This window comes from Canis lupus, chromosome 7 (assembly GCF_011100685.1).
Source record: "Canis lupus familiaris isolate Mischka breed German Shepherd chromosome 7, alternate assembly UU_Cfam_GSD_1.0, whole genome shotgun sequence".
NCBI classification, from domain to species: domain Eukaryota; kingdom Metazoa; phylum Chordata; class Mammalia; order Carnivora; family Canidae; genus Canis; species Canis lupus.
In genome coordinates, this window is record NC_049228.1 from 77994982 (window position 1) to 78013692 (window position 18711).

The 18711-nt window shown below is 35.4% G+C and overlaps 1 protein-coding gene across 5 annotated transcripts in view; it reads right to left on the minus strand.

Annotated features, from left to right (window-relative positions):
• The window catches only part of SPIRE1 (spire type actin nucleation factor 1), a 204536-nt gene that overhangs the window by 45198 nt on the left and 140627 nt on the right, over positions 1-18711 (minus strand). For all 5 annotated transcript variants that reach the window (XR_005362715.1, XM_038543914.1, XM_038543913.1 and 2 more), the window contains exons 7-8: positions 1431-1517; positions 638-767 (exon numbers count right to left, since the gene is read on the minus strand). Coding sequence is in view for 4 of the 5 variants with exons in the window: in XM_038543914.1 (XP_038399842.1) it covers positions 638-767; positions 1431-1517 (217 nt within the window). In the remaining variant the exon portion in view is untranslated. The remainder of the gene's footprint in view (positions 1-637; positions 768-1430; positions 1518-18711) is intronic.

The following is an 18711-nucleotide window of genomic DNA, read 5'->3' on the forward strand; positions in this document are numbered from 1 at the left end:
ATGTTACAAACATTTTAAAATACGGTCTTGCTATAAATCAAAATCAATGTGTGTTTATAGTACACATAACATTAAATAAATATAAAGGAAGCTTGGGAATAAGTGATATCAGATAACAATCAATGCTTTCATCATATAATACTGTATCTTTAAATCCATAATTAAGACAACAGAAACGTGAAGTAAAATTATGTATCATATTTCTAAAACATAAGAGCTTTGTATATGTAATATAATTTATGAAGTATTTTGACCACAATCTTACTTAATTCTTATATAAAAGCCATAATTAAAATGTAGAGGAATTTTTCTCCTTCTGCCAATAAAGAAACCAACACTCAGAGAGGTAAAGGGACTCTCCTAAAACCACAGTCTAGAGAATGACAGAGCAATTCCTTCTAAGCCATGACACTCTCATGTGGTTCAGTATCGTATGGGCAAAGGACTTCCTATTCTGTGAATTTCATGCATAAACTTCAAGTAAGAGTGTGCGTGTATGTGGGAGAGAGAGAGAGAGACAAAGAGAGAGACAGAAAGGAACAAACACTGCTTTTACTTTTTCTCTGGGCTGGTTGTATAGAGACACTGCTTCAAGTGGCTGAGGCTGGACCAGCAGTGCAGTAAGCAGCTGACTCACCTAATCTGCTGCGTCTAATCTCCTCTGGTGAGACAGGCCGTAGCTTTCTTTCTGCTTTGATTTCTTCTAATATTCTTTCATGGAGGCTCCGTGGTCGTGGTGGAGTGGGTTTCAGTTTTCTGGCTGCAACCTTGGGGGGGAAATAAGGAATGGCTATAGACTTGAATAGTTGTCCTTAAATAATTCTTACTGAAGTCCATTTCTATGGTAAAGTATTATGAAATTGTATTTCACTGATTGTAACACCATTTGATAAATGACTATTTTAAGCAATAGGGAGATTATTGGATTTCATAGTAATTTAGTCATATGTGCTCAATTTTAAGGAGTCAGTTTTGCTAGCAATAAAATTATGTTCACAATATGCTACCATGGTAGATTATCAATTGAAATGTAAGCTATACCTTATCTATTATTATTTTTTTAAAAACATTTTTGAACAAGTATCACAAAACTTTTAGATTATTAAGTAATCTTTCTACAATTGAAGAAATAAAGGCTCAGGGAGGCTGATTAATTTGCTCAGAGACATGTGGCTACTAAGTAAACTGCATAACTCAGGTTGTTTGGAGTTAAAACATCCTAAGACAGTCTTGTATTGAATAATTTTAAGTATTCTTCTGTGACTAAAGAATACAACTTAGAGTTAGGCTTCATCATTCTGAGAATAAAAGCTTGGTGTAAAAACTACTTCGAGAGCTGAGTTCCAGAGACCATGTCTTAGAGGAGAGTACCTTGTTACGTGACCTCCAACCAAGGGGAACATTTATCTGGTGTAAATCAGATCACATACCGGCTTTAAAGGGGGTCTTGATCTGATGAAGTCCAGGATGATTTCGTGAGCACTTTTTTTTAACCGAGGGGGAATATCACCATTGACCTGAAAAGAGACAAAAAGTACAAAATTCATGTGACTACAGGAAAATCATTACAAGTTTCTGGGTACAGCTATTACTTCAAAATTACTGAAAGTGTGTCCTGGTTCTATCAAAGATGTGTTTCGAATTAATAAAATGGAGAGTAAATAGTTGAGTGATTCAGAGCACAAACAGCTATGTAGAATTGGAGAAAAACAGAAGTTCATAAAATCAATCATTAAGTTCTACCATTTAGGGAAATTATGTATTTCATTCACCTCTTTCTACAAAAAGTTTCTAAAATTATGAATGTGAATGGAATAAATAATACTATGCTTATTAATTACATTATAATTTACAAAGCCTTTTACTTCTTATTTTCATCCTTGTACAAAACCTAAGTAATAGAAAGGACTGGTGTCATGAGTCACATTCTGTAGATAAAACTCAGGCTCATGTCAAGGAGGGTGTCTGCTACATTCATACAATTAGTGAGTACAAGAGTTTTGGTAGAGCCCTCATCTGACTCTGACCCCTGCTCTAATGTACTCTCTTTTTATAGCAATGTGTTAAAAAAGAAATTTTTAAAAGCAATTTAAGAAAACCCCCCAAACCCACCAAAAATAACATTCTAAACCTACTCTAACCACCCCAGAAGGCACATTTTGTCACATTTATTTCCCAATTTTAATATGAAGAAAATAGAACCTGTTAGGCATTTTCTGTCATGTTCCTCACAAAGGATGGATAAAAAAGAAATGTTAACAAATTATAAACTTAATGACAAATTACCTAATACTTCTCAAAATCCAGGAAATTGGTATACTATTTTTATTAATGCACTGTCTGAAAAATCTTTCTCCTCCCTACCTTGGAGACCTAGTCTTCGATTACCCCATCATATTCTAATAGCTTTATAATACCGATTTTGTTGGAGAGAAAAAAAGATAATTTACTTATTCCTCTCACATCAACCGCTGATCTTTTTATTTTGATAGGTTAGATATGTTTCCTTATGCTTCACAACTTGTCATTGGAAATGTCACTTAAATTTTGGAATTACTTTAAATTTGGTAAAACTTTTTAAGTATTTTTTATAAGGATGTATTTCTTTATTTAAGAGAGAAAATGAGAGTGTACAAGGGGGATAAGGGGCAGAGGGAGAGGGAGAAGTAGAATCCCCACTGAGTGAGAAGCCCCATACAGGGCTTGATCCTAGGACCCTGGGATCATCACTTGAACCAAAGGCAGATACTTAACTGACTCAGTCACCCAGGTGCCCCTCAAGTATTTTTGTAAGACTATAAGATTTCAGGGCATGAACTGTTTTCTTGTGTAATCACCAACCTTAAATAGTATTTTAATTGTTCACAAGTCATTAATTGGTTCGTTATTCCTCACTGCAACTGTATGAGTTTTTATTTTTTTTTTGTCCGTGTTGCTATTTTGTGTCCTCTGAGATATAATGTTAAATACATATTTTTAAAAAGGGACCTGAAATACTGCTCCCAAGGCCAATCTGCTCCCCAAATGCAACCCCTCCATCTGTGCGCAGGGTGGGTGGCAAGCCTGCTGCGGCCTTCACAGCATCCACTCTCTCTCCTCCCTGGGCCACACCTCCCAGCACTGAATGAGGCCTGGATGGCCCATGGAAAGATTTAAGAGTAAAAGCTGCCTGAACTGCTAGTACTTGGTTTAAGGAGGGCATGTCCGCTAGCTATAGATCTGGAGGCCTAATGTGACATGACAACCTCCTATGGATTTCCTGCTATAAAAGATTTCTTTAAAACTCCTTATGGTGGTATGCCTAAGTGGCTCAGCGGTTAAAGCCTCTGCCTTCAGCTCAGGGCATGATCCTGGGGTCTAGGATCGAGTCCCACATCGGGCTCCCTGTGAGGAGCCTGCTTCTCCTCTACTTATGTCTCTGCCTCTCTGTGGCTCTCATGAATAAATAAATCTTTAAAACAAAACAACTCCTTATTGTTATGGAACAACTTAATCAGACTTTCCTATTACCTTCAGCTCTACTCCTAGAGATTTTTCCCTAGGCTTTTACTTTACTGTTTACTTTCATCACAACAGTAGTTTAGGGAGTTGGTTTAAGTAAGGCCAGGGTTGTAAATTCTGTTCCCCAAACCAGCACACATTACCTTCAGTTTCCACACTAGTCAGAAACCATATCCTGAATCCCAATTACAAAATGTGCATCAGTGCCCCTGAGGTAGGATGGATGTGAGTCAGTGAAAGTCCTTACCAGGAGGGGAAAAAAGTAACTTTGTGCTAATACCATTCTGCTGCTGGCTCAGTGAAATCATTCTCCTATAAATAAACACATATATATTTTTAAAGATTTTATTTATTTATTCATGAGAGACACAGAGAGAAAAAGAGAGGCAGAGACACAGGCAGAGGGAAAAGCAGGCTCCATGCAGGGAACCCGACGCAGGACTCGATCCCGGGTCTCCAGGATCACGTCCTGGGCTAAAGGCGGCACTAAACTGCTGAGCCACCCAGGTTGCCCACAGAACATATACTGAAACAAGCTCTCTGAGCTGCAATGATAAATGATTCCTAGCTGAACACAAATACTAGAGCCACAAGTAAATAAGACATTTATACAATCTGATCTTATTTCTGAGCCTCAATGCCTTAAATAACTTCTAAGTAAAAGATGTTGTTTCTACATCTTTTTATTTTTTAATTAAAAAAATTATTTATTTATTCCTGAGAGATACAGAGAGAGGGAGATACACAGACAGAGGGAGAAGTAAGCTTCCTGTGGGAAGCCCGATGCAGGACTCGATCCCAGGACCAGGATCACGCCCTGAGCCAAAGGCAGACACTCAACCGTTGAGCCATCCAAATGCCCCTACATCTTCATTTTTAAAAGGTGAGTCATTTGAAGCTTTCTGTTAGAATTAAAGCATTTTACTCATTTTGAAAAAATCAAACTGAAATGTTTTACACTTCTATAACTTAATATTCTGAGTAATATCCAGTATGGCTAAGCCACCAATTCCCAACACCAGCATAAACGTACCAGAACCAGTGGATTATTACAGTACAGTTATGTAGCTTAAACATGAGGATTAAATTAAAAACATTTCAGCATAGTGCTTCAGGTACAGATAGACCATGTTTGAAAACTCCTTGTGTTTACTCTTTATAAAAAACATTTGTTTTTAAAGAAATTAGCAAGTGTAATGCCGCAATGTAAGTGCTCTTAATGGGCTCAGAGTTGCTGGGAGTGAATTGCAGTATAATAGAAATCTGTATAAAAATTACTTTAAGTAGGGTGTTTTCTGATCAGTTACTATTGCTTACCATATTGTAAAAAGTTTTATGTATTAATCAGTTAATGTTATTTTGTTTGGGAGTTTTTTTTTTTTTGAGGGGTTGCCCATTAGTTGCTTCCCCCCCCCATTAATTGTTTTTTGCTGAAACTATAAATCCCAGCAACAAACTGCTGTGTACAAATAATGTAAAATTTCTTTACAGAGATGTATTCCCCATTTTTGTGGGGAAAAAGAAGCCAAGTTTACTTGCATTTGGTTTTTAAAAAAATATTAATAAATGAGTTGTATGCAAAAAAAGAATAAAAAATTTTAATGTCCAGTTTTTAAAGCTTAAATGAATAGTTGAATTTCCACTCTCATTTATCAGGTACATTTATATAAAATAAGGAACTAACCAAAATTTTAGCTGTTTAGACTGAAAACTTTCCACATGAACTTGCTCACACTGGCACTCCCATCTGCCCAGTCCCTTGCACAGGAGCTCAGTACACACTTAAGTGAACTGCATGGATTTGGCCAGAGGACATGAAAAGGAAAACAAGAGTGGCTACCATGAAGCAGAAACATCTATCCATTTGTCTTCACTTACTACCCACAACCTCCAAGTTCAAAAATGTATTATTTATACCTAAATAGACTAGATGCATCACTGAAAATTATCATAAAGAACATATTTATAAAATTACCTATCGTTCTGAAGCTCATGGAATTTTCAACAAACAAAAAGCTTAAATAACTTGAGCCTTGAAAAACGTTTTTTCTACTTTTGTCTTAAGCAAAGCAGAACCACTAATGATGACATAAGATCACAACTAAAGGGATTCCTGGGTGGTGCAGCGGTTTGGCGCCTGCCTTTGGCCCAGGGCGCGATCCTAGAGACCCGGGATCGAATCCCACATTGGCTCCAGGTGCATGGAGCCTGCTTCTCCCTCTGCCTGTGTCTCTGCCCCTCTCTCTCTCTCTCTGTGTGTGTGTGACTATCATAAATAAATAAAAATTAAAAACAAAAAAGATCACAACTAAAAATGTACAAAGTTATCATTCATGGATTAATATTGGGCCCAATCAGATTTCCTTTTCCCCCTCCTTCAGCCTTACTGAGGCTGAATTGACAAAGAAAAATTATGCATATTTAAAGTATACAGCATGATTATCTGATATGTGTACAGGCACTGTGAAATGTTTACCACAACCAAGCTAATTAACATATCCATCACCTCACACGGTTACTGGTTTGTGAAGAGAACATTTAAGCTGTATGCTCTTAGCATACTTCAAGGACATACTACAGCATTATTAACTATAGTCACCATGCTGAGTCCCCAGAACTCGTTCGTTTTCTACCTGAAACATGTGACCTTTGACCGACACTTAAGCAATATCTACTTCCCCTATCCCTGAACCCTTGTCAACCTACTGCCCTGCTCTCAGCTTCCATGAGTTTGACTTCTTATAATTCCACACATAAGCGAGATCATATACTATCTGTCTTGGTAGGCTCAGCTTACTTCACCTAGCATGAAGTCCTCCAGGTTCTTCTATGTTATTGCGAATGGCAGGATTTCCTTCTGTTTTATGACTAAATACTATTGCTGTAGATGTATATGCATTTTCTTTATCCACTCATCTGATGACGTTTAAGCTGCTTCCATAACGTGGCTATTGTGAATAATGCTGTAATACACATGGGCGTGCAGGATCTCTTGGAGATCCTGATTTCATTTCCTTGAGGTGTTGACCTAGTCTGTTTGCCTAAATATTTAGCCTCTCCTCCTTCATGTTTAGTTACAGTACTGAGGTGGAAAGCACACTGTGTATCCAGTCTCCATCTTATTGGACTTTATTTTATAACCAGGTTATTCAGCACAGTGTTTTTCTGTGCTCTAAGCTTCTTAGAAAACTAAGTAAAAATCTGTTTTCTACTGCTTCTTAAAATTTTATAGAAAACTGGTTGTCTCACTTTTCAAAACCAGTATCTTGCTATATGTATGTGTGTGTGTGTATATATATATACATATACATGATATATATATATATATATGCCCAAAATGCAACTGAGTTGATGGCAGAACTGAGATTCAAACATAGTTACCCTATTTCCAGAGTCACTGCTCTTAAGCACAATGTACACACCTGTCCTATTTAAAGAAATCTCTGCCTACCTCAAGGTCATAAAGATTTTCTCCTATGTTACCTTTCTGAAGTTTTATTGGTTTATGGTTGGAACAGGTCATTGAGAGGATGTGACGACTGGCTGGACTTGGACAACTGGAGGCTCCTTACCCCCCACACCCCATCCTTGGAGTATACATTCCATAACTCTTCCTGTACTACTATGAGCCACAGGCCACAGTTTTCTGTTTTGTTTGTTTGTTTTTCTGTCTATAATGTTCTGCTGTCAACTGGACATTTAAGAAAATATATTGTAAGAACTCTGGATTTTGATCTGTCCTCAGAGGGGATAAATATTGTTTATTTGTTAAATGGCTTCTTTACACTAATTCTGTTAAATCTATTTTCCCTGCCACATGTAGGTTCTAAAGTCTCTGTTCAGTATATATATATTTTTCTTTTTAAAATTCTTTTTATTTTTAAGCTCAGCTTCCTCAGAGTTGATCCTGGGTCAGCAAAGTACTTAGTGATCAGCCAATGATAGGCCAGAAGTAGTACATGAACACAGTGAGCTAGTAAGGCTCCCTCCCTCAGTCATGAGAGTTAAATGTCTGTCCAGTTTTTACTTTCTGGATTCACAAGACCTCTCTATTTGGCCAGGGACAAACAGCTCACCTCTCCAGTCTCTCCCAAGTGGGCCCACCATGAGCATAACCTTTGGGACTCCCAGGAGTAAGTGGGATCCTGGCCAATTTTGGCTCTTGTTTCCTGGGTTATTCTGTTCAATTTCTGCTTGGCCTCCGCCACTACTGAAGCCACATTTAGCCTCCTTAGCTCCCCCTGATTGTCACCAAACTCTCTACTGCTTTTGATAATGACTCTGGGTGTGGACTTTAACACCTACTGTTCCGAATAAAGCCACGTTCTATCCTGGTCAGCTGGGAAGAACTTCTACAATTGGAGCTGGCATCAAATGAGGTAGCACTGCCTAAAATGCCAGACTCCCCTGTTCTGAGATTCAGAATATTTTCCTGAATAGAGGCTTTTCAATGTGTTATACACCCTTTGTTTTGAAACTTTACCACTTTTATCGTAGCTTTTTAGGGTGAAGATTTGCTGAGCAACTCATTCGGGTGTTTGGGAAGTCATTCCTTCTGGTTTTAAATTTTATCAAATGCTTTTTCCTGTTATCTTTTAAGACGAAATTTTCTCCTTTATTCTATTAATGTCTTGAATTATATTCAGATTTCTCTTGTGTTAAAGCCACTTTTACATTTCAAATATCAATTCAGCCATATTACAATATAATATCCATTTTATATATTGCTGGAGTTCACATTGGAATCCAAATATACAGCAAGCTGGAACATACATGCTTCCTCTAATCCAGCCAGCCTCCATTTAGCACCAACAAATTCATGTCACAAGGAATAGAAGTTCAATGTACTGTTTTTAAAGATAACTCACAAATTCATATTTTATGTATAATTTTCTATTCTTTAATTCTGTGAACAAAACAAAATACATTTGTGTGTATGGGGTGGCTTGGGCAGTTCAGTTGATTGAGTGGCTGACTCTTGTTTTGGCTCAGGTTATGATCTCAGGGTCCTGGGATCAAGCCCAGCGTGAGGTTCCATGGTCAGCAAGGAGTCTACTTCAGGATTCTCTCCCCCTCTGCCCCTCCCTTTGCTCGCTTGCACTCTAAAATAAATAAATCTTGAAAAAAAAGAAAAACAAAAACCCAAAACCGCATTTGTGGGCTAGATTCATCTCTTGAACCATGAGTTCTCAGTATCTGCAATAAGGTCCCCCAAGTCCTTCTTTTCTGATTCTTGCAGGTTATTTATGTAGCTCATATATGCTGGACAAGGGCATGATGTTCATCATTTTCAATTCTGGGCCTCTTCTCCTCTTATCACTGTGAAGTTCCCTTGCTCACAGGCATGAGATTGATGACCTAGTCTGAGTCTAATATTTAGCCTCTCCTCTTTCCATGTTTCAGTAGTTACAGTACTGAAATGGAAAACATACTCTAGTCTTCACCTCATTCGGGCTTTACCTTATTCAGCAGTGTTCCTCTGTGCTCTGAGCTTCTTAGGAAACTAAGTAAAAATCCTTTTTCTCCTCCTTAAAATTTTATAGAAAACTGGTTGTCTCACTTTTAAAAATCAGTATCTGTATAAACTTAAATAATCAATGAACTTTTGGTTCTATGTAATCCTCTCAGATTCTTCATACTTACTGAGTTCAACAGTTATGCATGCATTATCAGGCTACTCTTTTTCATGTGTGTAAAAGAAGATTCAAGTTTTAACCAAGCAGTTTCATCTTTGGATGATGGTTTCCTTTGACAAAAAGCTAGATAAGTTTTTGGATTATAGTGGCTGTGAAGAACAAGATTTCATGATATTTATAGATAGACTCTGTCTCCTGAAAAAAGCCACTGGAGGATTCAATGTTTCTATGCTTAATGGCAAGAATCCTTTTATTTACTTGAAATGTTAAAATGTTTCTTTTAGCGAGTAGCTGTCAATTTGGGGGGCAAACATGCTTGCTCAAGTATAACATACATATGGTAAAGTGCATAAATCTTAATTATGTAAAAATAAGCATAACCTTATTTGAACCACTGTCCAGCTCAAGATACGGAACACTAGTGTCCTCCTAGTGGCTACCCCACTCCCACCTGTCATAAATACCATTCTGACTTTGATCACCACAGATAAGTTTTGCTAGCTTTGAATCTGGCCCAGGTCACTCATTTACATTTACCTGCCTCATACATTAAACCACCTGAGTTTGCTGCTATATCCCAAGTTGAAGCTTGGAAAAACCTGATTACATTCATAATACACTAGGAGGATGTCAAAAAGAACCACATGCAACATTCTCAAATTCATATAAAATACAACCAAGAAACTTATTTCATTAGACTTGAGAGGTCTGGTCAATAGGAACAAAAATCATTCCTTATATTTACAGTCAAGTCACATTTTTGTTACTCAACCTTTATCCCAAATCTTTAAACCTAAAAATTATTTTTAGTATCCATGAAAAGAACATAAAAATGTATAGTTTAAGATATTAAATCATACTAAAAATTACTTTTGTTGCTACCTACTACAGTTTTGGAAATGGGAAACATTCTTTAAAAGAAAAAAAAAAGATTTTATTTATTTATTTTAGAGAGACAGAAAGAATGTTATGTGCCTGGGGAAAAAGGCAGAGAGAGAGGCTCCACACTGAGCATGGAGCCTGACACAGGGCTCGATCCCATGACCCTGAGATCATGACCTCAGCCAAAATCAAGAGCTGGATGCTTAACCAAGTGAGCCACCCAGGCATTCTTGCAAAAACATTCTTATAAACCAATTATGTTTGTATATTAATATTTAAAGCAGTAGAAATCCAATTTATGTCATTTACTGATTAATAGTTACATAACATTAATAGAGTTTCATAAAACACGTGGCCTGCCACATATTCCCTGCACCACCAACAAACACACTTTAAAAAAAGGGTAAGACAGTTTTCTTCAGAAACATGGGAAGCTACACTTTTATCATTTAGGACTTCAAATATATATCCAATTTTTCACACCACAAGGTGGATAACAAGGGTTTTAGCAAATTGATCATATCTACCAAAGGCCTTAAAGACATGTATATTCACTGATCCAATAATTCCATGACTAGAATTTACACTAAGGAAATTAATACAACTTTTTATATAATACTAAAAATGGCAAATCTACATACTACTTCATATTTTTTTAGAATGGCTATTATCAAAAAGTCGAGACAACTGTTGTCAAGAACGTGGAGAAAAAGGAACACTTGTGTACTGTTGGTGGGAATATAAATTGGTGCAGACAGTATGAAAAACAGTATGGTAGGGTTCCTGAAAAATATTAAAAAGAGAAATATACAATTTAGCAATTCCATTTCTGGATACTCATTTGAAGGTAATGAAAACACTAACTTGAAAGGGTATCACTGCAGCTTTGTTTACAATAGCCAAGACATAGAAACAGCCTAAATGTCCACTGACAGATGAATGGATAAAGAAAATGTGGTGTGCTCATAAGAGCACACACACACAAGGGAATAGTAATGAGCTATTAAGAACAACACGGATGGACCTTCAGGGAATTATGCTAAGTGAAATAAGAGAAAGATAAATAGTACATGATCTCACTTATATGGATTTTTAAAAAACAAAACAAAACAAAACAAAACCCACTACAACCCCCAATCTCATAGATAGAGAGAATGGACTGGTAGGTAGTTGCCAGAGATGGAGGATGGGCAAAATGGATAAAGGAAGTCAAAAGTTACAAACTTCTGGTTACAAAAATAATTAGACATAGTGTAGAGCAAAGTGACTATAGTTAATAATACCATATTGTATATTTCAAAGGTGCTGAGTAAATCTGAAAAGTTGTCATCATAAGAAAAAAAGAACTGTAGCTACATATGGTGATGTATCTTAACTAGACATATTGTGATCATTTTGCAATATTTGCAGATATCAAATCATTATGACGCACATCTGGAACTAATATAATGTTATAATTCCATTACATCTCAGTAAAAAAAAAAACTGTAAATCCCAACACAGGAAATCAATTAAATAAATTTTGGTTTGTCTACTCAATAGGCTACTTTGAGTCATTAGAAATGATGTAGAATGGAAAAAAAATAAAAAAATAAAAAGACGTGAGTCAAGCAGATGACCTCTTAAAAAAAAAAAAGAAATGATGTAGAATGGAATATAATAAAAACTGTAAAAAACAATGAGAAGGCTTTTTATATGCTGATAAAATAATGATCACCAAGAATATGAACTGATAAAAAAAAGATATGTAACAGTGGGTAAAATACGGTAACACTGTGAACATATTTGCACAAATAGGAGAGATATGCACTGGAAAGATGTTTAAAACACTGATAAACACTGGTTGCCTCTAAAGAAGGTAAATGGGTGGCTGGAAAGGGAAGACTTTTCAGTGTACTTGCACCACAAATCCTTTTGAATTTAGCACCATGAAAATGTATTACATATTCCAAGTTAAATTATTAGAATATTTTAATGATGTAAAGAATTGTATTTTGTGATATGAAACAAAGTCTACAAACTGTTAAGCAGGGGGAGAAGAGTTCCAATAAAATATGTATACTTTAACCCCATTTTGTATTTATAAATTACACAATTTCACAGAAAATTCTTAGAAGCAAATTACTAAAAAATTGTAGAAGTGGTCTTAGAGTGGAGGAATTTTGTGATTTTTTTCCCTGTTATCCGTATTTTCTAATTTTTCTATAATGAGCATGTCTATCTTTAAAATAAAATAAAATAAGTTAGGGGGTCCTGGGTGGCTCAGTTGTCTGACTCTTGATTTCAGCTCAGGTCATGATCTCACAGTTGTGAGACTGAACCCTGAATTGGGATTCTTTCTCCCTCTCCCTCTGCCCCTCCCTCTGCTCGCACACACACATGCACTTTCTTTCTAAATAAGTATATAAATAAGTAAATAAACTAATACATACATACATAAAAAATTTAAAAACCAAAAAGTTAAAAAGAAACTTATAACAAAGTGGTGAGTGAAAATGGCAGAGCAGGGAACTCTGGTGCTATGTCCTCCACAAAAACAACTAATAAGATAGCAAAAACTGTTGAACTTTACGAAATTAGTTTAAAAAGGCATTAAATAAACAACTCAGAACAAGCTGCAATAGTAAGCTTCCCGAAGGTGAGGAGAATCTGATTTTGAGATGCCACATTACAGGTATTCAAAATCCAGATTTCAATAAAAAATTGATGGATGCAAAGTAACAAAAAATATGGCTTGTTCATAGAAAAAAAGAGGAAATTTATAAAAACTTCCTCGAAGAAGCACAGAATTGGACTTATTTGACAAAGTTTTTTTTTTTTTTTAAAGATCTTATTTATTTATTCATGAGAGAGACACAGAGAGAGAGATAGAGGCAGAGACATAGGCAGAGGGAGAAGCAGGCTCCATGCAGGGAGCCTGATGTGGGACTCAATCCCAGGACTCCAGGATCATGCCCTGGGCCAAAGGCAGATGCTTAACCACTGAGCCACCCAGGCGTCCCTTGACAAAAACTTTAAAGCAACTATCTTAAATATGCTCAAAGAGCATATTTAGAGGATAGAGGATATCAGTACAGTAACAAATTATAAAAACAAACCAAACAAATTCTGGAGCTAAAAGTACAATAAATGAAATTTTAAAACCCACTACATGGATTCAGCAGCAGATTTAAGCAGATTAACAGAATTAATCGACAAACCTGAACACATATTAACTGAGATTTTTCTGTCTGGGGAGAAGAAAAAAGAATAACAGAACCTGAGAGATCTATAGAATACCATCAATTGTACAAACATATAGGAGTCCTAGGGGGACAGAAAAGGACACATAAAATATGTGAAGAATTAATGGCTGAAAACTTCTGAAATTTGATAAACACGTGAATCTATTAATCTAAGAAACTGAATAAACTAAGCAAATAAAATAAGCAAAATAAACTCAAAAAGAGCCACAACAGGACATATTATAGATTAACTGTTAGAAGACAAAGACAATCTTGAAAGCAGTTAAGAAAGCAGTGATTGTCATATATAAGTGATCTTAATTAATATTAATGGGTGATTTCTCATCAGGAACCATGAAGGCCAAAAAGTAGTGGGATAACATTTAAAGAAATAAACGGGGAGAGATGCCTGGGTGGCTTAACAGGTGAGTGTTTGCCTTTGGCTCAGGGAGTGATCCTGGATTCCCGGATCAAGTCCCGCCATCAGGCTCATTGCATGGAGCCTGCTTCTCCTCCCTCTGTCTGTGTCTCTGCCTCTCTTCCTGTGTCTCTTGTGAATAAATAAAATCTTAAAAAAAAGGGGGGGGGAAGTGCTGTCAATCAAGAATTCTGTACCTAGCAAAACTATCCTCAAAAAATGAAGGTAAACAAGCACTGTAGGAGTTCACCACTGCCCTAAATGTTAAAGGAAGTCAATCAGGCTTAAAAAGACACTAGATAGTAACTCGAAGCTATTCAGTTACTTAAAAAAAGAAAGGTAAAGTTGGCTATATAAGTATAAAAATCAGTGTTCTGAACTTTCGATTGGCAACTACTTTTTCTCCAATACAATTTAAAAAACAAATATAAAACAATCATAAATCTAAGTTCACAGACACAAAATGTATAAATTAGACATAATGTGTGACAATACTAACATAAGGGGAGAAATGACTTTCAAAGGAGAAGAGTTATTATACATTATTAAAACTAAGGTGATGTTAGTTCAAATCTGATTGTTATAAAATAGGTAAGAAAAAAACTAAAAAATATTTTTAAAAAGGAAGAGAATAAAATCGTATATAGGAAAAAAATAATCACAAAAGAAGGCAGTAGTGAAAAAATTACATGACAAATAAGATTTAAAACATATAGAAAATAAGTATCAAAAGGCAGAAATAAGTTCTTCCTTGTCACTAGTTATGTTAAGCATTGAAGAAACTGACAGATAAAGAATACATGATCCAACTTTGTGCTTTCTACAAGAGACTCAAATTTGGTCAAAGGAGAGCTGGGCTGGCTGTATCAGGATCAGACAAAATAAGCTTTCAGATAAAAACTGTCATAAAAGACAAAGAAAGACATTATATATTAATAAAGGGTCAATAAATCAAGGAAATATGAGAATTATAAACACAAATATATGGAGCAAACATAGAATTAAAAATAGAAATAATTCTACAATAATAGTTGGAGACTTCAATAATGGATAGAATTAGAGAGATCAGTAAGGAAAAGAGAGAACTCAAACAACATATAATCCAACTAAAACCAACCCATATAAGAACATTATACCTAACAGTCTGCTTTTTCTTTTTTTTTTTTTTTGGTAACAGTCTGCTTTTTCTTAAACGCAAAAATAACATTCTCCATCTTAGACCTCAAAACAAGTCTCAACATATTTAAAAAGACTGAAGTCATACAAACCATCTTTTCTAATCTTTTCTTTCACTAGAAGATGAAAACATTCACAAATATGTGAAATTTAAAACACATACTTCCAATAACCAAAGAATAAATAAATTATGAGTGAAATAATAAAATACTTTGAAAGTAATGAAAATGAACACATAACATACAAAAATTTATGAAACGCAGTAAGAATAGTGCTCAGAGGAAAGTTCATAGTGGCAAAGAAAGATCTAGATTAGAGGTCCTATATTGAGAAGAAAGATCTCAATCAGTAACCTGACTCTGTATCTTAAGGGTCTAAAATACAAAACACCCAAGCTAAACTCATCACTTGCACATGGAAGGAAATGATAAAAATCAAAGAAGAAATAGAAAATAGAAAAATAGACAAAATTAACAAAGCCAAAAGTTGTTTCATAGAAAAGATCAACAAAATTGATAGACTGATCAAGAAAAAGGGAGGATTCAAAATACAAATATCAAAAGTGAAATCAAAGTAGGGACACTACCACAGACCTTACAGAAATACAAATCATTATAAGAGAATACTATGATAATTATACAGTAACAAGATAATCTAGGTGAGAGTGACATATGCCTAGAAGGATGCAAACTAACAAAACTGATTAAAAAGGAAGGAAGGAAAAAGTGATAGAGGGAAGGAGGAAGGAAAAGAGAAAGGAGAGGTATCTGGGTGGCTCAGTCAATTTAGCATCTGACTCTTGATTTCAAATTCAGTTCATGATTTTAGAGTCATGAGATTGTGCCTTGTGTTGGGCTTCCATGCTGGGCAGGGGGCCTGCTTAAGATTTTCTCTCTCTCCCTCTCCCTCTGCCCCTCACAGCTGCTCATGCTTTCTCAAAAGAGAGAGAGAGAGAGAGGGAGGAGAGAGAACAGAAAAGTAAAGAAAAGAAAAAGGAAAAAGAAAGGAAATCTAAATAGACTTATAACAGGTAAAAAGATTGAGTCAGCAATCAAAAATCTCCCAACAAAGAGGGGCCCAAGACCAGAGCCTTCACTGGTGAATTCTACTCAAACATATAAGAAAGAATTAACCTCAAAATCCTTCCCAAATTATTGCAAAAATTAGAAAAGGAGGTAACACTTCCTAATTTATTCTATGACACCAACATTACCCTGATACCAAGCCAGACATGAATATCACAACACTATGAATTAAATCCCTTCTGAATATGGATGCAACACTCCTAACCCAATAGTAATCTGACTCTAGGAATATACTAAAAGGATTATACATCATGACCAACTGGGATTTATCCCATAAATGCAAGGATGGAAATATACATCACATTATGGTAATACACCATAAATAAAATGGAATGAAACAAAAGAACCCATGATTATCTTAATTGATGCAGAAAAAGGATTTGACAAAATTCCCACACCCTTTCATGATAAGAACAAACTTGGAATAGAAAGAAACTTCCTCAGCATGATAAGTCATTTGTGAAAATCCATAGCTAATATACTTAATGATGAAAAACCGAATGCTTTCCCCTAACATGAGAAGGAAGACATGCCTGTTTTTGCTGATTCCATTCAACACTGAAATTTCTAGGCAGGATAATTAAAAGGCAATCAGACTGGGAGAAAAAAAAGGCACTCAGATTGGAAAGGAAGAAGTAAAAGTATATTTCTTCACAGATGAAGAGAGTGCTAATAAACTCAACAAAGTTGCAGGATATAGAAGCAACATACACAAATCAGTTGTATACGGAGATATATATATATACATATAGCGGTAAAGAAATGTGTATATATATATATATATACACACACACATTATATATGTGTGTGTATATATATATATAAAATAATGTATATGTATATATATTAGAAATGAATGATCCAGAAAAAATCAAGAAAACAATCTCATTCACAGTAACATCAAAAAGAAAAAACTACTTTGGAACAAATTTATCCAAAGAAATATAAGGCTTGTATACTGAAAACCATAAAACATTGCAAGTGAAGTAAGTTACAGAATGTACACACTTGATCTAATAAAAATAACATGGTAAAAAAAAAAACAAAAAAAGAAAACCATAAAACATTGCTGAAAGAAATAAATGAATGGAAAGACATCTATTTATGGATTAGGAGTTGTTAAGATGACAATCAAGGAGTTGTTAAGATGACAATAAAACCTAAAGTGATCTGGAGATTCAATAAAATCTATATAAAATTTTCAATGGTATTTTTTTGCACAACGTGAAAAACCTAAACGTCACATGGAATCTCAAGGAACCCTGAATTACCAAAACATTCTTAAGAAAGAAAAACAGGGACACCTGAGTGGCTCAGTAGTTGAGCGTCTACCTCCTGGAGGCCTGGGATCAAGTCCCACATCAGGCTCCCTGTGTGGAGCCTGCTTCTCCCTCTGCCTGTGTGTCTGCCAGTCTCTCTGAGTCTCTCTCATGAATAAATAAATAAAATATTTTTTAAAAATTAAAAAAGAAAAACAGGGCGCCTGGGTAGCTCAGTTGGTTGGGCATCTGCCTTCGGCTCAGGTCATGGTCCCACATCCTGGGATCAATCCCTATGTCGGGCCTTCCTGCTCAGCAGGGAGTCTGCTTCTCCCTCTCCCCACTGCTTATGCTCTCTCTCTTGCTATCTCTCTCAAATAAGTAAAAATCTTAAAAAAAAGAAAAAAGAAAAACGAAGCTGATAAACTCACTTTTAGATTTCAAAGCTTATCACAAAGCTACAATGATTAACTATTATATATGTATTATATTATAATCATTCCACAATGTGGGATGGGCATAGGATAGTCATAACAGATCAATGAAATAGAATTCAGAGTTGAGAAATAAACTCATACATTCAACTGATTTTTCACAAGAGTCCCAACACCAGTAAATGGGGGTAAGAATAGTTTCTTCAACAAAGGATGCTGGGACCAAGAAGTATCAAAATGCAAAAGAATTATATTTGACCTTTACCTCAGGTCACATAAAAAAATTATCCTAAAATAGATCAAAGAGCTAAATGTAAAGTAACTAAATGTAACTTCTAAAGTCTTAGAAGAAAACATAGGGGTAAATCCCTATTACCTAGATTTGGTAATCTATTTTTAGATTACTGAAAACCTGAGCAATGGAAAAAACAAGAACAGAAAAATTGGACTTGGCAAAATTAAAACCTTTATACTTCAAAGCACACTATTAGGAGAGTGAAAAGACAACCTACAGAATGGGAGAAAATATATGCAAATCATATATCCTTCTAGAGTATATAAAGAATTTTGATAACTTAACAAGAAAGACAACACAATTAAAAAATGGGCACAGGATTTGAATTGACTTCTCTCCAAAGAAGATATACAAATGACCCACAAGCACCTGAAAACACATATAACATCATTAATCATTATGGAAATGCAAATCAACACTGCAATGAGATTTCACCTTATACTCACTATGGCAGGTATGACTAAAAACAAAAACGGATTATAACAAGTGTTGACAAGAATGTGGAGAAATGGAAACTCTCATACACTGCTGGTGGAAACACAAAATGGTGCAAGTGGTGTAGAAAGCAGTTTGGTGGTTCCAAAACTTAGAATGATTATATGATCCTGCCATTTTGCTCTTAGGTATATACCCAAAAGAACTGAAAACAAGTACTCAAACAAAAACGTGTACATGATTGTTCATAGCAGCACTAGTCACAATAGTGAAAAGGTGGAAAGAACCCAAATATCTATCACGTAATGAATAGACAAAATATGATATATATATGTACATAACAGAATGCTACTCCACCATAAGAAA